Source organism: Pagrus major, chromosome 17 (assembly GCF_040436345.1).
Source record: "Pagrus major chromosome 17, Pma_NU_1.0".
In the NCBI taxonomy this organism is placed as follows: domain Eukaryota; kingdom Metazoa; phylum Chordata; class Actinopteri; order Spariformes; family Sparidae; genus Pagrus; species Pagrus major.
This window is the reverse complement of record NC_133231.1, coordinates 25172527-25199622: the sequence shown is the minus strand read 5'-3', so window position 1 is coordinate 25199622 and position 27096 is coordinate 25172527. Positions and strand designations below refer to the sequence as shown.

The following is a 27096-nucleotide window of genomic DNA, read 5'->3' as shown; positions in this document are numbered from 1 at the left end:
TCTGTAATCATGACCTCCTCCTGCCTTCAGTTCACACACCTGAAACTGAAACATTAAAGGCTTTTTATTCTCAGGACTCAGTATTATACTCAAGACAAGTACACATAAAGGTTACACACAGAGTATTTATTAATGAAAGGTAGGTGACCTATATAAATGAATTAATGTGTGAAATGAGTCCTGTAGTTATTTTAATTCATATGTCAGTGTATGAACATTTAACACAGTTTAATAGATAATAAGAAAGTGTTTATCGGGAGAAACTTGTTATTGATTTTTTATGATGTTACGATTAAGTAGAGTTTCTGGGCACTTTACAATAAATCCTTAATATTAGAATCATTATAGTCACACAATCTGATTATGTTGTTAAATTAATCATTCATGAGTCTTTTTTATGTTTCCTCTCTCCTCAGAGAAACACTCTGTGGATGAAGATTGGCCTGCACTGATCCAGAAAGTGAGTGATGTCACATCTGTCTGACTTTAAACTAAAGCTAAGATAATTAATCTGTTAGCTGATCAACATTTTGATTATCAATAAATCAACTGAGTAATTTATTTAAATAAAAGAAATGCCAAACACTCTCTGGTTCCAGCGTCTGTGAGGATCTTCTGCTTTGTAAACTGAATATCTTTGGGTTTTGGACTGTTTACCGAACAAAGCAAGACATTTGAATGCGTCACCTTGAAATTGTGATATGTACTGTTAGCGACATTTATTTTATTATAATTTTTATGATAATGGTTATTTGCAGTGCTTCTTTAAACAATACAGTTCTCATTGAATAGAAGTAGAATGAAATTAATCTTGAATATTATTAATGATGACTAAAAACAAATTATTTATTTTCATCTGAAGGTTTGTCAGAACTGAAGCTGCAGTCAGTTTGTTCTTGTGTTCACATTAGGAAACTCTCAAACAGGTAAAATAAAATGTCATGAACTTGTAAACAGAAATAAAATAACTGTAAAAGAAGATAAAGTAAATGGATTTGGTTACACTAGAAATGTATACATGTATACAAGTGGTTTGAAATAAAACAGGTATATGTGATCAGTTGAAATAAATGTTATCACCTTGTGCTGATGTACTCTTACCATATCCACATTTCTTAAACACAGACATTGATGAGATGTGAACAGAAACATTTGTCATCATCCTTGCTGAGAAACTGTATTTTAATCTCATGAACATTTTCTCTGAATTTAACAGGTGGAATCGATGGAGTCTGTTATAGAGCTGCTTTTGGAAACACTGAAAGATTTGAGTGATGCAGAGCTCAAAGAGTTTAAAGATACACTGTTGATTCAAACCGACTACATCATAAACTTCCCATACAGCACATTAATGCTGCGATCACAGACAACACACGTGCAGCACACAGTGTTTATAATAGTGCTGAACTACAGCCAACAGTCTGTGGAGAAGACAAAGGATATTTTAAAGACGATGAAGAGGACTGATCTGGTGCAGAGGTTGTCAGACAGCAGCTCAGGATCCAAAAGTAAGACGATAAAGATAAAAACATGTTAAAATCATGTAACTGGTATATAACATGTCTGAGTTTATAAGCTTTGTGTTCTGTTTACATTATAAATGATAATAGTTTTAATGTAGAGAAGACACATCAGCTGGTGTACAGAATATATTATGACTAAGAGAGTGGGTAGAAATGACCATTTATATGCCACTGTTGAACACGTTTAGCTGTAATTTTGTGTATTGTGTTTTTTCATGAGGCAATATTGCCTGATCATTTTAATTTAAAGCTGTTAGACCAGTCATCAGTTATGAGTGACTTTCTACCTCTTCTCTCCTCAGAGAAACACTCTGCAGATGAACACCGCTCTGCACTGATCCACAAAGTGAGTAATGTCACATCTGACTTCATACAACACAGCTTTCCTTCGACAGCTGTTAAAAATGATCATCATATTTAACATTTTAAATAATGATACAACCCACACGAATGATTTATTAATTACATGTTTATTCATCACAGAACTGAAGATGCATTCAGGCCGAGCTCTTAATTTAATATAATAATGATATGATATCTTTACCACTGAGATTAAATTCAGGATCTTTCCTGAATTTTAATTGTTTTTCATTTAGAATCAAAAGTTTATCCATCAGAAACATGTTTATTGTACTTTAAACCTTTTTTAAAGCATTAAGGAAATATATGACATGAAATAATGAAAACATTTTCTTTGAGCCACTGTGACTTATTTCAGTGTTTGTGAGAAGATGTGCAGCCTGTAAAGTAAAATAAAATAAAAAAAACAGTTTATAAGACTTAAAGCTAAACCAGAAACAGCAATCCTCTTTTGCTTTGTACATTGTCTTACTTAAAAAAATAAATCAATAGATCAGGTGAACATAATAATCAATCAATGAAAAAGTGCACATACCGCGATCAATCAACAACGATTACTAAATGGATCAATAACTTGTGTGATCCAGCTGAAACACCCACGTTTATAATAACATTGACAAGCTTCAAAGAGACACATTTCTAATTGTCCCCATTGGATTAAATAAATGTCTCATGAATGTATTGATTATTTCAGGTAGCAACAATAGCAGCTGTTCAACAGCTGCTTTTGGAAACCCTGAATGATTTGAGTCACATGGAGCTCAAGAAATTCAAGAATATTCTGCAGTCGATTGTCTCCCAGAAGAACCTCCCAGATATCTCATGGGCGTTGACTCATGCAGCAGACAGAGCAGAAATAGTGAATCGGATGGTTCAGACCTACGGCCAACAGTCTGTGGAGTTAACCAGGGAGGTTTTCATGGACATGAAGAGGACTGATCTGGTTCAGAGGTTGTCAAAGCCCAGCACAGGACTCATAGGTAAGACTAAGAAGACAAAAAGTGTCTCATAAAGGTCTCATAAATACATTTTATAATTCAAAATAAAAAAAACATAAGGGATGGACATGGATCAATAAATCATTAATGAAATAATCAAATCAACAACTCACACTGTCTCAACTAACATTGTTTATGATTATGTATCATTTTGCAGTGAAATTTTAAATTTGTCTTTCTTTTTAAAGTAAGTGAACCTGATTGTTGATTATAACCTTTTTGTGTAATTAGATTATAACCCTCTGAGTCAATTTTTATTTCTTTCCTCCTCAGAGAAACACTCTGTGGTTAAACATCCACCTGCATCATCTGAGAGAGTGAGTTTGACTTTACACATCACAGCTTTCATTCAATAAATGTGAGGTGAAAAAGTAAGTTATATAAATGTCCCCTGTTTATATTAAATCCATCAGGAAGTGTCTGTGACACTGCTTCAGCAGAAGCTTTTGGAAACGCTGGAAGATTTCAGTCTCGGGGATCTGGAGAAATTCAAGCATGTCCTGCTGAACACTAAAATGAAGGAAGGCCAAGAAATCCCAAGATGCCGACTGGAGACTGCAGACAGAGTTCAGACAGTGGAGCTGATGGTGGAGCTCTACGGCCAACAGTCTGAGGAGGTGATCAGGGAGGTGTTCAATAAGATGAACAGGAGAGATCTGGTGCAGAGGCTGTCAGACATCAGCTTAGGATCTGAAGGTAGGCTGTGGGAAAAAAATTATATTTGAATGTCAGAAATCTGGTATGCAGATGTGGTCTGTGTTATTTTAAGCTAAGTTCAAACTTTTAGTCCTGATTTTCTAGTCACTGACGGTTTTTGGAGATCTAACCTGACAAAAAGCCCTACATCAGAGTTATGTGCTAATTAACATAGATGGATGTAAATACATCAAGTATCTTGTCATAAATCAAAATAAAATACCAAGTACGAGGATGAGAAAATGTATTTTATTAAAATGTAAGTAATATGTCATTTTGAAATACAAAAATAAATTCTCTACAAACTGGTATTATCACATTTTGGGCATTTTGTAGCCTTGACATGGGTCCGTTTTTAACCCACCTACATTGAAAAGTGTAAACAAGCTTCGCAATTTACTGCGTGGTTGGATATTTAAAACAGGCTGAACTTGAGTTTGTTCCAAAAAAGTGTTGAGGACAGTGGCTGCTGATAAATGCTGCATAGTATTATTGAATTTAAATGAAGAGTTTGACTTTTAAGGATGTATGTTTTTTAATTTCTTCTCTCCTCAGAGAAACATCGGCCTTCACTGATGCAGAGAGTGAGTATGTCACATCACTCAGACTTCACACAGTGCAGCTTTTATCCAGTGGATGAAGATCATAATCATTTTCATCTTGAACATTACAATTGATGATAAACACAAAATTCTTTATCTCAAACAGTTTCCTCACAGAACTGAAGCTGATCTTAAAAGAAATAACGTTTTCTCTATGAACATGTACATTTTCCAGGCTGCGACGATGGGGGCTGTTGAAGAGCTGCTTTTGGAAACACTCAATGATCTGAGTTATGAGGAGCAAAAGACCTTCAAGTGGTTTCTGCAGTTCACATTGTTCCAGAGGAGCCTTCCACAGATTCCCTGGATCAGACTGCAGAAGGGAAACATGGTAGAGTCACTGGTGAATGTAATGGTGGAGACATGCGGTCAAAAGTCTGTGGAGCTGACCAGGGAGGTTTTAATGGACATGAGCCGGACTGATCTGGTGCAGAGGCTGTCAGAGACCAGCTCAGGACCCAAAGGTAAGATAGGAGGACAACTGTCACATTAATTCATAATAACAGACAAAGACACACTGTTACACAATCTTTTGATCTCTGGTGCAAAATATCAGATGATGTTTATGATATAAATCAATGCAACAGCACCGTATAGACCTGCCATGACAGCAACAATACCAGAGAGTTGAATCATCACATGTCAAACACAGTTGCAACAAAAACAACCACAGAAACTTCACAGTTAGTTCTACGTTATCTTCAAAATAAAGAAATGACTTTTCCACTCTGAAAAATATATACTTAATTTTTGAAGTGGCAAATCTAACTAATTCAATTTACTGGTACAAAAAATAAAATAAATAATAAATATGAAATTAGACAGAGATTACTTCAGAGTTGAATGATTTGGATTTTGACTTTAAAGTCAAGATCTGACTGATTCTGAATCTTTGGTCCTTTTTTTGTAAATGTTGTGTTTTCAAAGGGCTCAACATCTTTTTATTGAAAACACTCTTCTTAATTGGGCCACATCTTGTTTGTTTTTGGTCCATTTAGTTCATTATTACCAGTCTTGTATTGTTAATGGCCTGATAGGAATTTATCTAATGTTGTCGACATAATTTCACATGAATCTGTTGAATTGTCTTTTTGTGTGTCTTTGCTTTGACGTACACTACACTCCACTGTGGAGAGAGATAGTCTGTGTAAGTTAATTAATTACAGTGTTTTCTCATTGATTCCCTCTGTGATCTCTGTAATCATGACCTCCTCCTGCCTTCAGTCCACACACCTGAAACTGAAACATTAAAGGCTTTTTATTCTCAGGACTCAGTATTATACTCAAGACAAGTACACATAAAGGTTACACACAGAGTATTTATTAATGCAATAACAGTTGTCATTAACTGTGTTGCAGCAGCTGCAGGATCATCAGCTGAAGTGTTTGGTGTGAATACCACAGAGAAAGGTAGGTGACCTATATAAATGAATTAATGTGTGAAATGAGTCCTGTAGTTATTTTAATTAATATGTCAGTGTATGAACATTTAACACAGTTTAATAGATGATAATAAAGTGTTTATCAGGAAAAACTTGATTTTCATGATGTTACTATAAAGTAGAGTTTCTGGGCATTTTACAATAAATCTTTAATATTAGAATCATGATAGTCACACAGTCTGATTATGTTGTTAAATGAATCATTCATGAGTCTTTTTTATGTTTCCTCTCTCCTCAGAGAAACACTCTGTGGAAGAAGATTGGCCTGCACTGATCCAGGAAGTGAGTGATGTCACATCTGTCTGATTTTAAACTAAAGCTAAGATAATTAATCTGTTAGCTGATCAACATTTTGACAATTAATACATCAACTGAGTAATTTTTTTAAATAAAAAAGATGCCAATCACTCTCTGGTTCCAGCATCTATGAGGATCTTCTCCTTCTCTCTGTTTTGTGACATTATAAACTGAATATCTTTGGGTTCTGGGCTGTTGGCCAAACAAAGCAAGACATTTGAAGACATCATCTTCGACTTAATGAAATTATGATGTGTACTTTAAACAACTTTTATGACATTATTTTATGATAATTATTAAAGTAATAGTTATTTGCAGATTTACTTTAAACAATACAGTTCTCATTTAATAGAAGTGGATTCTGTATACACATAATAAAAACAGGTATATGTGATCAGTTGAAATAAATGTTATCACCTTGTGCTGATGTACTCTTACCATATCCACATTTCTTAAACACAGACATTGATGTGATGTGAACATAAAGATTTGTAATCATCCTTGCTGAGAAACTGTATTTTAATCTCATGAACATTTTCTCTGAATTTAACAGGTGGAATCGATGGAGTCTGTTATAGAGCTGCTTTTGGAAACACTGAAAGATTTGAGTGACGCAGAGCTCGAGAAGTTCAAACATACCCTGTTGAGGCAATCTTACATCATACGCTTCCACGACAGCACAATAATGCTGCAAACACAGACAACAAAACAGAAGCGGCGACTATCAATAACACACGTGCAGGACACAGTATTTATAATAATGCTGAATTATAGCCAACATGTGGAGAAGACAAAGGAGATTTTAAAGACGATGAAGAGGACTGATCTGGTGCAGAGGTTGTCAGACAGCAGCTCAGGATCCAAAAGTAAGACAACAAAGATAAAAACATGATAAAATCATGTAACTGGTATATAACATGTCTGAGTTTATAAGCTTTGTGTTCTGTTTACATTATAAATTATAATAGTTTTAATGTAGAGAAGACACATCAGCTGGTGTACAGAATATATTATGACTAAGAGAGTTGGTAGAAATGACAATTTATATATATTTATATGTTGAGGAGGTTTAACTGTAATTTTGTGTTTTGTTTATTTTCATGAGGCAATATTGCCTCATCATTTATAATTTAAAGCTGTTAGACCAGTCATCAGTTATGAGTGACTTTCTACCTCTTCTCTCCTCAGAGAAACACTCTGCAGATGAACACCGCTCTGCACTGATCCACAAAGTGAGTAATGTCACATCTGACTTCATACAACACAGCTTTCCTTCGACAGCTGTTAAAAATGATCATCATATTTAACATTTTTAATAACGATACGACCCACACTAATGAGTTATCAATTATATGTTTATTATATCACAGAACTAAAGCTGCATTGAGGTCGAGCTCTTAATTTAATATAATAATGATATGATATCTTACCACTGAGATTAAATTCAGGATTTTTCCTGAATTTTAATTGTTTTTCATTTAGAAAAGTTAATTCATCAGAAACATCTGTTTATTGTACTTTAAACCATTTCCAAAGCATAAAGGAAATATATGACATGAAATAATAAAAACATTTTCTTTGAGCCACTGTGACTTATTTCAGTGTTTGTGAGAAGATGTGCAGCCTGTAAAGTAAAATAAAAACCAGCTTATAAGAATTAAATCGAAACCAGAAACAGTAATCTTCTTTTGCTTTGTACATTGTGTTAATTAAATTAAATGAATAAATAGACCAGGTCAACGTACTAATCAATAAAAAAAGTGCACATACTCCAATCAATCAACAGCGATTACCAAATGGATCAATAACTTGTGTGATCCAGCTGAAACACCCACGTTTATAATAACATTGACAAGCTTCAAAGAGACACATTTCTAATTGTCCCCAGTGGATTAAATAAGTGTCTCATGAATGTACTGATTATTTCAGGTAGCAACAATAGCAGCTGTTCAACAGCTGCTTTTGGAAACTCTGAATGATTTGAGTGACAAGGAGCTCGAGAAATTCAAGAATATTCTGCAGTTGACTGTCTCCCAGAAGAACCTCCCCCATATCTCATGGGTGTTGACTCATGCAGCAAACAGAGCAGTAACAGTGAATCAGATGGTTCAGACCTACGGCCAACAGTCTGTGGAGTTAACCAGGGAGGTTTTCATGGACATGAAGAGGACTGATCTGGTTCAGAGGTTGTCAAAGCCCAGCTCAGGACTCATAGGTAAGACTAAGAAGACAAAAAGTGTCTCATAAAGGTCTCATAAATACATTTTATAATTCATAATAAGAAAAACGTAAGGGATGGGCATGGATCAATAAATCATTAATGAAATAATCAAATCAACAACTCACACTGTCTCAACAAAAACTGAATGTTGTTAGTTTAACGAGGTTCGTATTTGTTTCAGGGCTTTTGTATTGGATTGTTTTAGATTGTGAAAGTGTTTATGATTATGTATCATTTTGCAGTGATTTTTTTAATTTTTATTTCTAAGTGAGTGAACCTTATTAAAGTTGATTATACTCTTTTTGTGTAATTAGATTATAATCCTCTGAGTCCATTTTTATTTCTTTCCTCCTCAGAGAAACACTCTGTGGGTAAACATCCACCTGCATCATCTGAGAGAGTGAGTTTGACTTTACACATCACAGCTTTCATTCAATAAATGTAGGGTGAAAACATCCTCATCTTGAACATTTTAAATGACGATACAAAGGACACCAAATGTTATAAAGTGGATATTTCTCTCACAGCACTAAGTGATTATTTTTTTACTGTTAGAGAAACAAGAATATGTTGTGTTAGATCAGGTGGTAATAATCAGTTTATATGAATTAAAAAGGAAAATGATGAGGAAAATCCTTTTTCTTTTTTTTTTGCTTTGATGTTGCTAAAGAAAAAAATACACAACGATAAGTTTGTGTTTGTAAAAAAACAAAAGAAAACACATTCAACAGAACAGATATTACCACCTGTATCATTATCATTGTCTGTACTGTATCCATCAGGAAGTAACCATGACATCACTTCAGGAGAAGCTTTTGGAAACGCTGGAAGATTTCAGTCTCGGGGATCTGGAAAAATTCAAGCATGTCCTGCTGAACACTGAAATGAAGGAAGGCCAAGAAATCCCAAGATGCCGACTGGAGACCGCAGACAGAGTTCAGACAGTGGAGCTGATGGTGGAGCTCTACGGCCAACAGTCTGAGGAGGTGATCAGGGAGGTTTTCAATAAGATGAAAAGGAGAGATCTGGTGCAGAGGCTGTCAGACATCAGCTCAGGATCTGAAGGTAGGCTGTGGGAATTAAAAAAATACACACAATTAAATATTATTAATTATTATTATAGTAATATTTGAACGTCAGAAATGTTGAATGCAGATTGTGGTCTGTATCATTTTAAGCTGAGTTCAAACTTTTAGTCGTGATTTTTTAGTCACTGACGGTTTTTGGAGATCTAACCCGACAAAAAGCCCTACAACAGAGTTTTGTGCTAATTAACATAGATGGGTGTAAATACATCAAGTATCTTGTCATAAATCAAAATAAAATACAAAGTACGAGGATGAGAAAATGTATTTTTTTTAAATGTAAGTAATATGTCATTTTAAAATCCAAAAAGAAATTCTCTAAAAACTGGTATTATCACATTTTGGGCATTTTGTAGCCTTGACATGGGTCTGTTTTTAACCCACCTACTTTGAAGTGTGATACAGTACAAAATATAAAAATACAAAGTGTTTCATTTTGCCAATCTTTTTTTCTTCAGATTTTTGACAAAATGGTTCAGTGTTCTCAGTTTTGTATTTTGAGAAGCTGAGCTATCAAGAAACCTGTTTAAACTATCGGGCAAAAGAGTATCCTGTCGATTAATTTCTCAATAAATCAATTAGTTGTTTGGTCTATAAAATGTCAGTAAATGGTGAAAAATTCAGTTTACTGTTACAGAGGAGTAACTGGAAACAGAAAACATTTTCTCATTTAAGAGGCTGGAATCAGAGAATTTGGACCCTTTCTCTCTTAAAAAGTTATTCAGATCAATAAATTGATTATCAAAGTAGTTTCAATGTTTCGTTGCTCTGATTGGTTGGAGGTCTATCCCATTGCATCCAGAAGCATTTTGTCTGTGCCCGTTGATAACACCCTTTGAAATGGAAAATTAACGAGGAGATTCCAGACTAATCGGATTTGTGAATTGGTCTGGGGATGCCTGGCTAGCAGAGCTATGTAGAATATAGTGTTTTACCAGAAAAAAAATATGGGAAGTCACCATATAAGTTAATACATTAACATGACGTTGTTTAAAGAAAATCCTATGTGTCTTCACAAGGTCCTTCAAGAAGCCTTGAGCATGAGGACTGTGGAAGTACAATGGTAATTCATTATATTCATTAAATTGTTCAGTTTATTTGCTCATTTACATGATGCTGCAAAACAAGTCCTTTCCCCTTACTTGTAAAATGATTGTGCTCTGCAGCAGGACTCCAGTGACTGGACTAAACTTGAACCTGAAGTGAACAGTACAGACGCAGATGAGGCTCCAACTTACAGGTAAAAATAACATCATAAATACTGCGTCACAGTAAACTGGAACTAGAGGAAATATTAAGATTGGTTCTTGAAATTCATCACACAAAGAAAACTTATTTTTTTCTGCGTGCTGTTACTGGTTATATCAATGCAAACATAAGGCACATTTATGTACATTTTTTCCATTGTGCCTATAAAACAATATTTTTGTAAACATACACAAACTCACTTGTTTTGTTTCCCACGACTTAGCCTTCAGTCTGAAGCAGGAAACTTTGAATGCAGTGTCTCTGGTTTGCGCTGGGTCTGTAAGGAGAAGGTCAGTTTCAAGTACCAGTTTTGCCCTTGGGAGGAACCTATGGAGAGGATGGAAAGGATCAGTTACATGCCTGCAGGTCCCTTAATGAACATCAGAGTATCTGCTGGGAAGCTGGATGTAGTGTACCTGCCACACTGGATCTGCATAGGTAAGTGAACATGTAGAAAATAATAAAATACATTTATAAACTTTAAAGTTCTGACAGCATGTGTAAAAAACTGATTTAATCCTTTTCTCCTCACTAATCATGTGTGCTTGTATTTTGTGCAGATGACAACCCTGAAATAAGAGACAAGTTTGCAGTCCTACACATCGATGACTGTGGAGACGTTGTGGAAAAAGTGGCTGAGGTCACATCGTCCCATGTCAAGTTATCAGAACCACATTTCTCTCTACGCATGGCTCTGGTGAAATTAGGCTATTCAGTGGACATAAACTGTTACATGTTGATATACAAGACCAACAAATCATTCCTGACGCTTCATGTTTATCTGATCCCGTGTGATCCTGGACTACAACAGGTTATTGCACATCTTACATGGCATCACAATTAAAATGATACATACACACAACACAGACAACAATGTTGGATACTGTTAATTTGTTTCAAATTTGTGTTGAAAAGCTTCTTTGTTTTGTTTTGTTTTGTTTTTTCTATAGGAATTGGACAACAGACATTCAAAAAAAGGGTACCAAATAATCGAAAAGCCACATCCAGAGACACCTCTGAGGGTGAATGATTTTTTCATCCTAACAGCGGGTTTGGAAAGTGAAGAAATCGATCCTGAGGTATGGTTTGAACTGCTTTCAGATATTTGGAGTGAGCTGTGGTTCAGGGGCCAGTTGCATAAACGTAGTTTAAGTCTAGTCTAGGCCTTAGACTGGTCTTAAATTCTAGGAAGTTTCATACCATAGGAGGAATACAATTATCCAACAATCTGCTCTGGTTTTCAATATTTTAAACAAAAAAACAAGACACAGTGATCAAATTTCACTTATATGTTTTAGTAGCATTCTGCAAGTCTCATGTGAAAGTCTTATGTCGGTCTTAAACAGTCAAGTGGAAGGGCTTCAAGGCTTATAAAGCACACTACACTTACCCATATACAAGCTGGGTGCCACTGTAGGCATGTTACTTTCTCCACCTGCTGTAGTGATGAAGACCAACTTTGAGAATATCTTCTGTTCCACTGGCCATCAGTCCACAGTGTATATTTTGTTAATCCTTTGAGAAGCACAAACGATAACAATATTAAAACTACAGTGTTTTTCTAAGTGTTCAAACTGTAGTTACATTTCCCCGTGGGTGATTGATGTATCGAGTAAACCTCAATGTTTACAGAGGTTTTTGAAAACTTTGGAACCTCATATCCTCAATATCCTCATAGAGTTTTGTTCAAGAATATCAATATTAATACCACAAAGTATGATTTTATTTATTTTAGAATTATTTTCCTTTAAACATAAAACCAGCTGTCATTACCACCAGTAAAAACTACGTCAAAACAAATCTGCAATCATACCCACACTTGGCTCCATGTAATCTTCCATTTGAATCGATCATTTTGCCAGTTTGTGGCAATAAACAGCAGATATGTTCAACTTTTTCGCACGTCTCTTGATGTCTTTGATTTAAGTGAAAATACCACCGCAATGTTCTTAACTTCATTTTGTAAACATGAAAGGAAGAAAATAGAAATTCTGGCTGCACATTTGCACAAAGTCTACCTTTTATTAATTTCACTTATTTTTTATTTGTTTCACAGAAATTAATGCTCAGATATGAGAGAAACCCAAATTTCTTCGAAGTGCATATTAAAAACCCAAACACAGACTTCAAGCTCATGCTCCGAAGAGAAAACGAGCGTGAACCAGTACGGACCTGTACCATTCGAAAAGGTCAGCTTCAGATAAGACCACAATAAGACATGTGAACTGCCTGTGTACCAGTTTTACTTCATTGAGTTAAATATACATCATTAATGGAGCATGTCCGCTGTTAGATAAAGGAAATAAAGTGAGCTATTTATCAATATTTTCTTTGTCAATGCATTTTTTCAGGTGATTACCAAAGCACTGCTCCTATACAAGGTAAGAAAATTAAAATGATTTGTTTCTAGAAGAATTGCACTTTAGATTTCAAAGTGTGGAAAAGCTCTACACTGTTTCTCTGACTTTCCGTTGTGCTGTCAGTCCACTCCAAGAGTAAAAATTAAGAAAGAACTGATTACTGACCTGCAGCATGTTTACTTGATTCTTTTTTGTATAGGTTTCGCCCTCTAAGGCTATCGCTCGTGGGTTAGTCCTTGCTCTGACCTTTAGTCCATGCTGACAATCTGTGTCTGTGTTTAGACTGCTAAACCTGTGCTGTCTGTACATAATATCAAACTCAAAATCCTCAAAATCTAGCTGTCAGAAATGTTAATACAGGCAGAAAAGAGCTGAAAGGGAGAGGAAAGGGCAACAATTTGCTAAGCAGTGTTTTTTTGCCCATGAAAACCTAAAAAGCCAGGTTGGCATTTTGTTAATAATATCCAGACTTTGGTTTATTTTTGCCAAACTGGAATCAGTACTTTCAATAGTCAGTTCTGCCCTCATCATGCAGGTGCATGTGCAGCGGACCAACTATCAGTGCTCCCTCATCCTACCCAACTCTCAGTAGCTGAAGGAGGAGAAGGTGAGCAGTATTGTTCGTAGTAGCTGGCTCGTTTTTCTCAGAGCAATCCATGGAGCGGATGATGGAGGATGCTACCTATATCATCCCCATGTGGGTTCAAAGAAGTCCTTCAGGGCCTCACTGGTTTCCTGAGTCCACCTCCTCACAGTCCTTGTTGAAATAGGCTGCTCTTGAACTACAGAAACATACATACTAAGGTGTTAACAACGTGTAGTTGTGGTTTGATCTACCTAGTAAAGGCACAGCAGTGGCTTTGTGCGCACTTTAAGCATTAGCATACAAATGTTGCAACGCAAGGGGGGTTTGTTAGACAGTGCCACTAACCTACACCGATCAGCGCCAACATTAAATCCACTGACAGATGAAGTTAATAACATTGATCGTCGTTGCCATCAGGGGTTACTTGGTCTACAACCGTGTCTGGGTGGGTGTTGCTTGTCAAAAAGACATCCACATGAATACCAGACCCAAGGTTTCCCAGCAGAACATTTGATTGTAACAAGGTTTGAGATAAGCAATTGTATAGAATTTGTGGTCAAGTATTTCCTTTAAACTTCCTGTGAAGTTGCCCTCTTGAATATTTCTAATCAATAAAATATTTAAGTTTCTCAAAAAAATGTATATTTTGCATTTGAGTTTAAAACAAACTACACCAATTAATGTTGACTGTTCTACTGTCCAATTTAAACAGTGACTAACCATCAACATATATTTGTGATATTAATTTTATTTCTTTTTTTAAAGAAACTGATGCCTGACATTAATCTAATGAAAGTGTTTCTCCTCCCCTCCACCCTCAGGGGAGCACTTTGTGGATAAACACCAGTGTGATCTGATCGATAGAGTGTCCAATATAGGACCAATATTGGACAATCTCCAGAAAGAAGGTGTAATCCAACAAGAAGAATACGACACAATCAGGACTATCCCGACCACTCAGGAGAGAATGAGGAAACTCTACAGCGGCCCCCTGAAAGCTGGAGGTCAAGCAGCCAAAGACATCTTCTTCCAAATCCTTAAAGAGAAGGCGTCGCATCTTGTTGCTGATCTCAAGAGGAAGGAGTCATAAATACTGTGACCTACAACATTATCTCTTTGCTACCTGAACCTAATATTGTTTCAGATTGACATAACAATTTAATAGCCAATATTTATGAAAATATCCTGGTTTATATCTCCTCTTTTCTGTATATGTTCTTAAACTCGATTTGATCGTGACTCAAAAAGGTTAATAACCACTGTTCTAATGTGTCAGTGATCAAAACAAACAGATTTTGCACATATATAATTATGTTTATATTATATATATTCGTTTATCATGTGTTGCTTTTATGTAGATAAATTGTTCTTGTCATCCAACAAGACATTTTGAAAATCAGGGCTCTGTCTACGTCACAAAAAGCTCTGGTGAGCCTGAAAAAATGTGTTCTTCTCTAATGTCTCCTCTTCCAAGCCTACAATGACCGCTTTCTCTCAGTGTTTTACTTATTTATTTTTTATTTTCGTGTCTGTTCTGGACAAGGCCTGCTGTAACATGGTGTTGAAGAGGACCCACTCCCTCTGTAGATATAAAAGGCTCATTCTCAGGTAACAAAAACACGATCCTTAGTTTCAGGTGATTATACACTGATGAAATCATAACTCAAATATATTTAGTTACTGCCAAGAGATCCTCCTAAATTCTGCATACTGGACCTTTTACATAAAAATGTGTACGGTGTGCAGTGTCTTCCCTGCCATGATCAGTGAGGCCTATTTAATTGTTTCATTTTGATGACATGAGATGAGATTTCATGTAAGATTAGAAACCAGATTCAGAAAAAAGGTTTATCAGACGATCATGTAAGAAAAGATTGAAGAAAACTAGACATGTAATGTTTTTAGCAAATTGACCGAGAGTCTATTTTGTTTATGCAATTTTGTAAAACATGCTTGATTATGAATGGTTATCTGTAAATTTTAAAGTTGCTTTAAACTTTCATTTGTTCAAAATATTCTTTTTATCTGGTGTTACATCTTTTAATTCTGCTCAGTAAGAGTGCTTTTCAGTGGTCGTTCAAAATGTTTTCTATTCTGAAATTTAATATAAAATCTTGTGATTGTTATTTTAAATGTTGACTGAATGGAGTTTCTTAAAAATAGTATATTGTGACAACCCCTCCACCCGGCACTAGGTGTCCCCGTTCTTTTCTGTTTGTAGTCTTCAGGGGCTGAATGGAGGGTCATCAGCTGCATGAGCTGCCACTGAGTCAGGTGTGCTCTACACATATATATTTCCCTCATTCTGCAGCGCTGCTCTCCCTGGGAAAGATTCCTTTTCCCTCCGTCTTTGTTAGTACAGTATTTTTCTTCTGCCAATTCATGTCTCACATTTTTGTCACAGTCTGTAAACCTGCCTCTGACAATATGAAGCAAGTGTAATAATCACATGTAGAAATCACGTGTGCTTGTCTTTCCCTCCAGGTTTTTTAAAATGTGCACGTTGACCTTAACATTTATTTGTGTTCAGAGGGGTTCATGTCCTTACTGATTCAATGATATTGAGCTGGATGTTGTCAGTCAGGAAACTGTAGGATGATTAAGAGATTAGTCTTTCCTGCAAATGTTATAAGTAACAAACTACCTGAATTTGTATGATTGTATTGTCCTTAAGTCCAAGTATTTTAAAATGTTATAAAAGTTGTATCTTATCAAATGATGCAACCTTATGCTTATCCTTTGCCAACATTTGGACGAAGAACTGAGCTGCAGCTTCTCTCTGAAATGTAATGAAGGTGAAGACGAGTGAACACACTTGTTGATCTACATTTCCTCTCGTCTGACTGCTGCTGATGTTTTCTGTCTTCAGACTTTTGCTGATTAATAATCTATCTGGATGGATGGAAGGAGGCTGAAAGCAGAGTCTTATTTAAAGAGGATCAAGTCTGTTTCCAGTTCTTGGGGACTGGAGAGCACCGCTGCATATGTGAGACAAAGTTGTATAAAGCCTTTTGTGGCTCTAGAGGGAGCTGGTTGATAAATAATGTTGGTTGGAGCTGAAGACTACAAGGTTTGGATATGAAACAATCTGGAGGTGTCAGCACAAATTGTCATCTGAAAGGTTATTTTGCAATGTGTGTGTATTGTGTTTGATTTCCAAAAGGTGGAGGTATATTAATGATGTGTTTCTCATGAATATCATCAGATCTACCGTGTCTATCATAAAGCAGGAGGTGGAGACAGTTTCATTCTATGGTACAATCTCATTTGATTTTCTTATACAAGTGACATCTGTTTGAGAATTCATTTTAAAACAGCTAAAAGACACTTTAATTACCACTTTAGGCAAAATTATTGTTTTAAGTGATACAGTGCAAAATGAAAGAGTAAAGCAATAATGAATGAATAATGAAAAGCTGCATTTTGTTTAGATGTTGGACCTCAGTGTGTTTGAGGACTGGAAACAATATTTAACTCAGCAAAACTGAAGAGTAATAAACTGAAAAAATACATCCTCATATCTCAGAGGAAAACATTGTGGGTGCTTATTATGATGTAATATGCAGTTTAAAAATAATTAAAAAATAATGACCTCATGTTTCATGCAAAGTAAAGTATAAAACATGTCAGTGCTTCAATGTAAAACTGTCCAGAGTGTGTTTGTTTGGTTTGAGGAGTAAAGAGGGAAGTGACCTGACTGTGATCTGAACAACACTTCAGACTGGAGGAGGACTAACGGAAAGTATCTTATCTTCTTCAGGCTGCTGGACGAGCTGAAGGTTGAAGATATGGGTGGATTTTACACTTAGTCTGTTTTCACATCTTCAGAGATACTGAAACAGACACCGACGTACAGACGGAAGAAGAGGTGAGTTTTATTTCAGAGCTGCTTCACGGTTAAACTCAATTTAACAACAGTGGACGAACTTCAGCTCAAACTACTGAAGCTACTTTAAGTTAATAAACCATAACATTTGTATTACTTTCACTTTCAGAGCTCTGCCTCCTCCTCACAGCAGTCTGACACTAGTGAGACAGTTTAGAGGAGCTGACACTTTGCTAACAGACGGTGACAGCTGCTTTAACAAGATGGTTGAGTTGTTGTTGTATTTAGGAAGTTAACGTGAATTGTGTGTGTGTGTGTGTGTGTGTGTGTGTGTGTGTGTGTGTGTGTGTGTGAGACAGAGGGTAAAACAGCCATGCTAGCTCAATTAGCCTAGCATTGATGAGAAAGTAGCAGCAGCACAGAGCTGTCCTGTCTGTTGGAGGTTTCCAGGAGACTCTGAATGTGAGAAATGTACTTTTCATTACTTCCTCTGTTAGTTTCTAGAAGTAAACTCTGATTGATGCACTCCTTCAGAGAAACTTGTTTTTCCTGGGCTGTTAGTCGATTAACCGATCATGAATTGGTAACTGTTATAATAATCAGCAGAAGTGCTAAATATTCTCTTGTTTAAGCTTCTCCACTGACAGGATTTGCTGCTTTTCTCTTTGATATCACTTGAAATTAAATATTTTTGTTATTTGGACAAATGTTTTTGTCCTTAGGAAATCAATATTGCCATTTTTCACAGTTTTCTGACATATTTTTGACTGAACAAGTATCAACTGATCAATCAATAATCAGCAGATCAATCTACAATGAAAATAATAACCACATGCAGCCCTTCTTTAATCACTTGTCCTATCTGACTGATCTGACTTAAGTAACTGTGTCTTTAGTTCAGGTTACAGTAGTTAAAAATGATAGTTTACTACACTACAACAAACTGCTTTGTACCTTTATGGTGGATCAAAGATGTGCATCATTATGAGCCATGTACTATTTTGTTCTGGTGCCTTTATAAACGGTTTCTCATTGACACATTCCTTTGTGCAAACTTAAATGGTTTTTGAGATAAATATGAGATAACAGAGGTATGCAGAAAGTTAAAGAGCAGTACATTGTCCTGAAGTCTACATTTTTCTTAAACTCTTTGCAGCTGCTTGATCCTCAGCGGCAGCGACTGATGAAAATACAATGGCAGAAGGTAGGTGCACAGGTATTATATATACAGTCATCTCACTAAATGTCTGTTACTCACTGAGTTCAGGTTGTCGACAACGAGCCAAATTTAAACAGAGAATCTGACTGTAAAACTTATTTCCAAGTTCAGTCAGTCAAGTTTTTATCTCCAATAGATGATGTACAGTAGAACAGAAGACTGGAAGAGAATACAACTTTATTTTACATCAAAGAAGGCATTTGTTTGTTGCATGTGTGAAAACAGAGTTCATAGTACTTTTTAAAGACAGATCCATTGTAAAACAGTTTTAATTTTCCCTAATTTTCTTTCAGCTGCAGGACCCTCAACTGGAGGAGCTGGTGTAGATACCAAACCAGATGGTAGGTGTACAGGTAGTATGATGCCCCCCTCTGTGAATTTAGTTTGTTCAAAAAAAGAGTTCAGGTTCATGAAAGTAACAGTGGCCGCTGATAAATGCTGCATAGTATTATTGAATTTAAATGAAGAGTTTGACTTTTAAGGAGAAATGTTTTATTGCTTTCTCACCCAGAGCTGTATTAGAAGACCTGTTTAAGTATGTATGTGAGTTTATAAATGTTTATGAATATAGATGTTATAACAATTCATGATGTATTGTTGTAAGCTTGGGAACACCTGCTCTACATCACTGTAGTATGAGTCATGTTTAACAACAGTAAGTACAAATGATTTAATGAATGCAGTACACACACAGTTAGACTAAATCATGTTTATAAAATCTTTTTAAATTGTCGGTTCTTAATATTTGATGATCATCTAAACTTTGATACAGAAAGTAGAGGTTCGATAGCCTCTTGTAATGAAACCTGTATATTAAGTGGCTTCATGTTGTCTTCAAATCCAATCAGTCATTGTAGAATAATTTTTACCTTCTTTCCTCAGATGAACACTTTGTGGATAAACATCAATCTGAGCTGATCAAGAGAGTGAGCAATGTTCAACCCATTTTGGATGAGCTCCTCCGCCAAAACGTCATCCAACAAGAGAGTTATGATGAAGTCAAGACTCTGCCCACTGCTGAGGAGAAGATGAGGGAGCTCATCAGTGGGCCACTGAAATCCAGTGGAGTTCAAGGAAAAGATCTCTTCTATGATATCCTGATTGAAAATCAGCCACTTCTGATACAAGACCTCATCAGAATGGATGCTGAAGTGAGTAAATCTTAGTTATATAAATCATTATATTGGCAGTGTGGATAGTTTAGGTTGGGTCTCTCATGTAATCACTGGTTTAGGGGCTCAAATGGTGAACACAACTGAAGATCAAATTTTAAGTGAAAATGATGTAAATTTTATAAAACTGCACAGTATATTGTTTCAGCATCGACATCACAATGTGTGCAATAGTCACATTGCAGGACACGTGATGTCAGCGAATGAACTGAAACACTTCCTGCTACAGCTTTTTTGTGGCTTGATACTAAAAGAAAACTCACATGGATCTCATTTTCCATAAACTAACCTACAAGAGAAGTCTGTCTGATAGAGCATCATCTACTCTGATTTAAGGGTTCTTGGATACGCAGAGTTTGTTGCTTGTGATTGACATGTGCGCTTTAAGTCACCAGTGTTTTTTGGTCAGTGGAGGAGAGATACGCCAGGTTTCCTGGGCATCAGATCATGTTGTAAAGTGGTGTCGTTGCAGCCAGCTCATGGTAAAACTTGAGCCTTGCTTCCTCTGTCTGTGTCAGGAGGAGGAATCATCTGGTGGATGTATATTTTTCACAGTTGGTGTTTCTTCAAACTTGTCAAACTTAAAATATATTTTTTCTGTCACCATTGTTTGGTTTGGTTGTGAAATAAGTTCAAAATCTACTCTACTGTGCAGCAGGCAGAATTTTTTCAAACTAATATGAATGGTTTTAATAATGCTCAAAATTATCTGCTTAGTGTTCCTTTCAGTTTAAACTATTTAGTGACCCACTGTGTGGAGGAATTAAAAATCTGCCTTTACAGAACAAACATCAGTGTGTAATCGTGATGTTTAAATAAGAAAAGCCAAATGTCAGTAAGTTTCCAGTCATGGTAGTAGATCACACAAACACCTTACATCCTGTACTGCATATACTGATATGATGTTATGTCCTTTTCATTTTCCAGGTGGAAAACGTGTCCACTAAGAAGAGGCTTTGTGAAACATTGAATGATTTGAGTTCTGAGGAGCTTGAAGAATTCAAGTCACTCATTGAGTTGGAGAAAGATTTCCCACTCTTCTCAATTAATAAACTGAAAGTGACAAACACACGGGACATCGTGGAGCTGATGGTGAAGATGTACAGCCGGCAGTGTTTAGGGTTGACCATATATGTTTTAAAGTTGATGAACAGGACTGATCTGGCGAGGAGATTGATAGACACCAGCCCAGGAACCAAAGGTAAAGCAAAAAGGACAGAAATATGTGAAAAACATCAAACTGTCACACACTCACATGCAGCTCATATGTTTTATATTGTATTATGTACAGATACAGGAACAATTGGAAAATGGGGTAATATGTATAAAAAGCTTGTATTTTATATGTTCATAATTCTGGTGTTAAATCAATTACTAATAAGTGTTTTTTAATTTCTTCTCTCCTCAGAGAAACATCGGCCTTCACTGATGCAGAGAGTGAGTATGTCACATCACTCAGACTTCACACAGTGCAGCTTTTATCCAGTGGATGAAGATTGAAAATCATTTTCATCTTGAACATTACAATTGATGATAAACACAAAATTCTTTATCTCAAACAGTTTCCTCACAGAACTGAAGCTGATCAGGCTGCATAATGTGCACATGAGGACTGAAGCCTGAATGTTATTAAACAATAATGTTAAGAATATGTGTTATATCTACATCTAAGGGAATATATTGTACATTTTTTGTTTTTCTAACTTTGACAAAAAAAACTTTTTTATATTAGAAGAAAAGATGCAATTGAGGTAATAAAAGCAACTCTGTTGTTAAACCAGGAGGCTCATACAGGTTTTATAACACAGACTGTAAAAGAGTTACACCCAGGCAGTGAAATAAAGTCATGAATCTTCTCATGAAAATAAAATACAGTTTGTAAACAGAACAAAAAAACAGGTAAAGGTGATCAACTGGACCATTTATCCACTGTATCGTTACTTATATGACTGATGCTCTCTTACCACATCCACATCTCTAAAGCACAGACATTGATGAGATTAGAAAAGAAAGATCTGTAATCATCCTTGCTGAGAAACTGTACTTTTATCTCATGAACATTTTCTCTGAATTTATCAGGTGGAAATGATGGAGTCTGTCAGAAAGCTGCTTTTAGAAACACTGACAGATTTGAGTAAAGCAGAGCTTAAGACGTTTAAGAGAACCCTGCGTCCAGTTTACCACCAGGAACCCTCATCTGTCCTATTGATGCAGCAGAAAGCAAAAAACATCCCATCGGGCCGGCTGGATAAAGCACACAAGCAGGGCACAGTGTGTTTAATGGTGGAGTACTATGGCCAACAGTCTGTGGAGAGGGCCAAAGAGATTTTAAAGACGATGAAAAGGACTGATTTGGTGCAGAGGTTGTCAGACAGCAGCTCAAGACCCAAAAGTAAGACAATAAAGACAAGACATGTTTATAATATATGTCCTCTTCTCTTTGCATTTTAAATAAAATAATTTATATTGTAGAGAAAACAAACATAAATCATAAATATATTTTAGGATTAATTATTATTAAAATCATTTCAGGAGAGGGAGAAAAATATCTGTGAAAAGTTTGATGTAACTTTTGATGAGCTTTGAGTTTAATTTTATGTTGAGTGTTTTGTTTTGAAATCTTTTCTACAAAGCAGTCACGCCCGATGTATAATTAACAACAATAATCATTTTTAATTCCTTTTATTCTTTCTTTCTCCTCAGAAAAACTCTCTGTGAATAAACACCAGTCTGCACTGATCAACAAAGTGAGTAATATCATACCTGACCATGCAGAGTACAGTTTTTATTCAGTGAGATTCAGGTTTAAAATTAACTCAACATTAATGATGATTATTAAACCAAACATGAATTACATTTGATGTTTCTCACAGAACTGAAGCTGAGATGACACTGAGCTCAGTACTGATCTTATATAAAACACATCTTAAAAGAAATAACGTTTACTCTATGAACATGTACATTTTCCAGGCTGCGACGATGGGGGCTGTTAAAGAGCTGCTTTTGGAAACACTCGATGATCTGAGTTATGAGGAGCAAAAGACCTTCACATGGTTTCTGCAGTCCACGTTCTTCCAGAGGAGCCTTCCACAGATTCCCTGGAACAGACTGCAGAACGAAGACACGGTAGAGTCACTGGTGGATGTGATGGTGGACACATGCGGTCAAAAGTCTGTGGAGGTGACCAGGGAGGTTTTAATGGACATGAACCAGACTGATCTGGTGCAGAGGCTGTCAGAGACCAGCTCAGGACCCAAAGGTAAGATAGGAGGACAACTGTCACATTAATTCATAATAACAGACAAAGACACACTGTTACAAAATCTTTTGAACTCTGGTGCAAAATATCAGATGAAGTTTATAATATAAATCAATACAACAGCACCGTATAGACCTGCCATGACAGCAACAATACCAGAGAGTTGAATCACCACCTGTCAAACACAGTCGCAACAAAAACTGAACCATAGAAACTTCACAGTTAGTTCTACGTTATCTTTAAAATAAAGAAATGACTTTTCCACTCTGTAAAATATATACTTAATTTTTGAAGTGGCAAATCTAACTATTTCAATTTGCGGGTGCGAAATAATAAAATAATAATAATAAATATGAAATTAGACAGAGATTACTTCAGAGTTGAATGATTTGGATCTTGACTTTAAAGTCAAGATCTGAATGAATCTGAATCTTTGGTCCTTTTTTTGTAAATGTTGTGTTTTCAAAGGGCTCAACATCTTTTTATTGAAAACACTCTTCTTTTTTGGGCCACATCTTGTTTGTTTTTGGTCCATTGAGTTCATTATTACCAGTCTTGTATTGTTAATGGCCTGATAGGAATTTATCTAATGTTGTCGACATAATTTCACATGAATCTGTTGAATTGTCTTTTTGTGTATCTTTGCTTTGACTTCCACTACACTCCACTGTGGAGAGAGATAGTCTGTGTAAGTTAATTAATCACAGTGTTTTCTCATTGATTCCCTCTGTGATCTCTGTAATCATGACTTCCTCCTGCCTTCAGTTCACACACCTGAAACTGAAACATTAAAGGCTTTTTATTCTCAGGACTCAGTATTATACTCAAGACAAGTACACATAAAGGTTACACACAGAGTATTTATTAATGAAAGGTAGGTGACTTATATAAATGAATGAAATGAGTCCTGTAGTTATTTTAATTCATATGTCAGTGTATGAACATTTAACACAGTTTAATAGATAATAAGAAAGTGTTTATCGGGAGAAACTTGTTATTGATTTTTTATGATGTTACAATTAAGTGGAGTTTCTGGGCACTTTACAATAAATCCTTAATATTAGAATCATTATAGTCAGACAATCTGATTATGTTGTTAAATTAATCATTCATGAGTCTTTTTTATGTTTCCTCTCTGCTCAGAGAAACACTCTGTGGAAGAAGATTGGCCTGCACTGATCCAGAAAGTGAGTGATGTCACATCTGTCTGACTTTAAACTTAAGCTAAGATAATTAATCTGTTAGCTGATCCAAATTTGATAATCAATAAATCAATTGAGTAATTTTTTTAAAGAAATGCCAATCACTCTCTGGTTCCAGCATCTATGAGGAACTTCTGCTTTGTAAACTGAATATCTTTGGGTTTTGGACTGTTTACCGAACAAAGCAAGACATTTGAATGCGTCACCTTGAAATTGTGATATGTACTGTTAGCGACATTTATTTTATTATAATTTTTATGATAATGGTTATTTGCAGTGCTACTTTAAACAATACAGTTCTCATTTAATAGAAGTAGAATGAAATTAATCTTGAATATTATTAATGATGACTAAAAACAAATTATTTATTTTCATCAGAAGGTTTGTCAGAACTGAAGCTGCAGTCAGTTTGTTCTTGTGTTCACATTAGGAAACTCAAACAGGTAAAATAAAATGTCATGAACTTGTAAACAGAAATAAAATAACTGTAAAAGAAGATAAAGTAAATCGATTTGGTGACACTAGAAATGTATACATGTATACAAGTGGTTTGAAATAAAACAGGTATGTGTGATCAATTGAACAAATTTCATCACCTTGTGCTGATGTACTCTTACCATATCCACATTTCTTAAACACAGACATTGATGAGATGTGAACAGAAAGATTTGTCATCATCCTTGCTGAGAAACTGTATTTTAATCTCATGAACATTTTCTCTGAACTTAACAGGTGGAATCGATGGAGTCTGTTATAGAGCTGCTTTTGGAAACACTGAAAGATTTGAGTGACGCAGAGCTCGAGATGTTTAAAGGTGCCCTGTCACGTCAACCTGAGTTTCACAGACGCTTCCTAAACTCTGCATTAATGCTGCAAAAACAGACAACACACGTGCAGCACACAGTGTTTTTAATGGTGCAGATCTGCGGCCAAAAGTCTGTGGAGAAGACAAAGGATATTTTAAAGACGGTGAAGAGGACTGATCTGGTGCAGAGGTTGTCAGACAGCAGCTCAGGATCCAAAAGTAAGACGATAAAGATAAAAACATGTTAAAATCATGTAACTGGTATATAACATGTCTGAGTTTATAAGCTTTGTCTTCCATTTATATAATTAATGATAATAGTTTTAATGTAGAGAAGACACATCAGCTGATGTACAGAATATATTATGACTAAGAGAGTGGGTAGAAATGACAATTTATATGCCACTGTTGAGGAGGTTTAACTGTAATTTTGTGTTTTGTTTATTTTCATGAGGCAATATTGCCTGATCATTTTAATTTAAAGCTGTTAGACCAGTCATCAGTTATGAGTGACTTTCTACCTCTTCTCTCCTCAGAGAAACACTCTGCAGATGAACACCGCTCTGCACTGATCCACAAAGTGAGTAATGTCACATCTGACTTCATACAACACAGCTTTCCTTCGACAGCTGTTAAAAATGATCATCGTATTTAACATTTTAAATAATGATACAACCCACACGAATGATTTATTAATTACATGTTTATTCATCACAGAACTGAAGCTGCATTCAGGCCGAGCTCTTTCGCAGTATTTTAATATAATAATGATATGGTATCTTTACCACTGAGATTAAATTCAGGATCTTTCCTGAATTTTAATTGTTTTTCATTTAGAATCAAAAGTTTATCCATCAGAAACATGTTTATTGTACTTTAAACCTTTTTTAAAGCATTAAGGAAATATATGACATGAAATAATGAAAACATTTTCTTTGAGCCACTGTGACTTATTTCAGTGTTTGTGAGAAGATGTGCAGCCTGTAAATTAAAATAAAATAAAAAAAACAGTTTATAAGACTTAAAGCGAAACCAGAAACAGTAATACTCTTTTGCTTTGTACATTGTGTTACTTAAAAAAATAAATCAATAGATCAGGTGAACATAATAATCAATCAATGAAAAAGTGCACATACTGCGATCAATCAACAGCGATTACTAAATGGATCAATAACTTGTGTGATCCAGCTGACACACCCACGTTAATAATAACATTGACAAGCTTCAAAGAGACACATTTGTAATTGTACCCAGTGGATTAAATAAATGTCTCATGAATGTATTGATTATTTCAGGTAGCAACAATAGCAGCTGTTCAACAGCTGCTTTTGGAAACTCTGAATGATTTGAGTGACATGGAGCTCAAGATATTCAAGAAGATTCTGCAGTCGATTGTCTCCCAGAAGAACCTCCCAGATATCTCATGGGCGTTGAGTTTTGCAGCAGACACAGCAGATATAGTGAATCGGATGGTTGAGATCTACGGCCAACAGTCTGTGGAGTTAACCAGGGAGGTTTTCATGGACATGAAGAGGACTGATCTGGTTCAGAGGTTGTCAAAGCCCAGCTCAGGACTCAAAGGTAAGACTAAGAAGACAAAAAGTGTCTCATAAAGGTCTAATAAATACATTTTATAATTTAAAATAAAAAAACGTAAGGGATGGGCATGGATCAATAAATCATTAATGAAATAATCAAATCAACAACTCACACTGTCTCAACAAAAACTGAATGTTGTTAGTTTAACAAGGTTAGTATTTGTTTCAGGGCTTTTGTGTTAAATTTCTTTAACAGAAAAGATTGTGAAGATAAGTGAACCTGATTAAAGTTGATTATACTCTTTTTTTTAAATTAGATTATAACCCTCTGAGTCCATTTTTATTTATTTCCTCCTCAGAGAAACACTCTGTGGGTAAACATCCACCTGCATCATCTGAGAGAGTGAGTTTGACTTTACACATCACAGCTTTCATTCAATAAATGTAGGGTGAAAAAGTAAGTTATATAAATATCCTCTGTTTATATTAAATCCATCAGGAAGTGTCTGTGACACTGCTTCAGCAGAAGCTTTTGGAAACGCTGGAAGATTTCAGTCTCGGGGATCTGGAAAAATTCAAGCATGTCCTGCTGAACACTAAAATGAAGGAAGGCCAAGAAATCCCAAGATGCCGACTGGAGACTGCAGACAGAGTTCA

The 27096-nt window shown here is 35.7% G+C and overlaps 2 protein-coding genes and 4 long non-coding RNA genes across 6 annotated transcripts in view; all 6 read left to right on the top strand.

Annotated features, from left to right (window-relative positions):
• Nucleotides 1-15344, top strand: part of LOC141011507 (uncharacterized) — a 56566-nt gene extending 41222 nt beyond the window's left edge. Inside the window, exons 9-30 of the mRNA XM_073484670.1 lie at nt 417-460; nt 1217-1508; nt 1826-1869; nt 2578-2863; nt 3155-3198; nt 3295-3577; nt 4133-4161; nt 4355-4643; nt 5860-5903; nt 6472-6784; nt 7107-7150; nt 7848-8133; nt 8496-8539; nt 8922-9204; nt 10244-10287; nt 10391-10464; nt 10696-10910; nt 11033-11283; nt 11423-11551; nt 12529-12661; nt 12824-12853; nt 14240-15344. Coding sequence (XP_073340771.1) covers nt 417-460; nt 1217-1508; nt 1826-1869; nt 2578-2863; nt 3155-3198; nt 3295-3577; nt 4133-4161; nt 4355-4643; nt 5860-5903; nt 6472-6784; nt 7107-7150; nt 7848-8133; nt 8496-8539; nt 8922-9204; nt 10244-10287; nt 10391-10464; nt 10696-10910; nt 11033-11283; nt 11423-11551; nt 12529-12661; nt 12824-12853; nt 14240-14508 — 3470 coding nt within the window. The 3' untranslated portion in view covers nt 14509-15344. The remainder of the gene's footprint in view (nt 1-416; nt 461-1216; nt 1509-1825; nt 1870-2577; nt 2864-3154; nt 3199-3294; nt 3578-4132; nt 4162-4354; nt 4644-5859; nt 5904-6471; nt 6785-7106; nt 7151-7847; nt 8134-8495; nt 8540-8921; nt 9205-10243; nt 10288-10390; nt 10465-10695; nt 10911-11032; nt 11284-11422; nt 11552-12528; nt 12662-12823; nt 12854-14239) is intronic.
• A 3094-nt stretch (nt 15345-18438) lies between these two features.
• Nucleotides 18439-20954, top strand: LOC141011506 (NACHT, LRR and PYD domains-containing protein 1 homolog). Its single transcript, XM_073484669.1, has 5 exons — nt 18439-18448; nt 18757-18804; nt 19346-19614; nt 20563-20735; nt 20927-20954. Exons 1-5 carry the CDS (start codon nt 18439-18441, stop codon nt 20952-20954), a joined length of 528 nt encoding a protein of 175 aa, XP_073340770.1.
• Nucleotides 20955-21861: 907 nt separating this feature from the next.
• Nucleotides 21862-22672, top strand: LOC141011602 (uncharacterized). The gene is made up of 3 exons (XR_012180341.1): nt 21862-22027; nt 22339-22382; nt 22606-22672. It is a non-coding gene; the product is annotated as an uncharacterized lncRNA (long non-coding RNA).
• Nucleotides 22673-22804: 132 nt separating this feature from the next.
• Nucleotides 22805-24894, top strand: LOC141011677 (uncharacterized). The gene is made up of 3 exons (XR_012180348.1): nt 22805-22894; nt 24038-24081; nt 24829-24894. It is a non-coding gene; the product is annotated as an uncharacterized lncRNA (long non-coding RNA).
• Nucleotides 24895-25046: 152 nt separating this feature from the next.
• Nucleotides 25047-26320, top strand: LOC141011630 (uncharacterized). The gene is made up of 3 exons (XR_012180343.1): nt 25047-25120; nt 25438-25481; nt 26197-26320. It is a non-coding gene; the product is annotated as an uncharacterized lncRNA (long non-coding RNA).
• A 75-nt stretch (nt 26321-26395) lies between these two features.
• On the top strand, nt 26396-27093 carry LOC141011633 (uncharacterized). The gene is made up of 3 exons (XR_012180344.1): nt 26396-26482; nt 26799-26842; nt 26939-27093. It is a non-coding gene; the product is annotated as an uncharacterized lncRNA (long non-coding RNA).
• The last annotated feature ends 3 nt before the right edge of the window (nt 27094-27096 follow it).

Coding starts and splice junctions, on each gene's coding strand:
- LOC141011506 (XM_073484669.1), top strand. Junction 18,805..19,345: donor TGTAGATACCAAACCAGATG/GTAGGTGTACAG, acceptor TTCTTTCCTCAG/ATGAACACTTTGTGGATAAA. Junction 19,615..20,562: donor TCATCAGAATGGATGCTGAA/GTGAGTAAATCT, acceptor TTCATTTTCCAG/GTGGAAAACGTGTCCACTAA.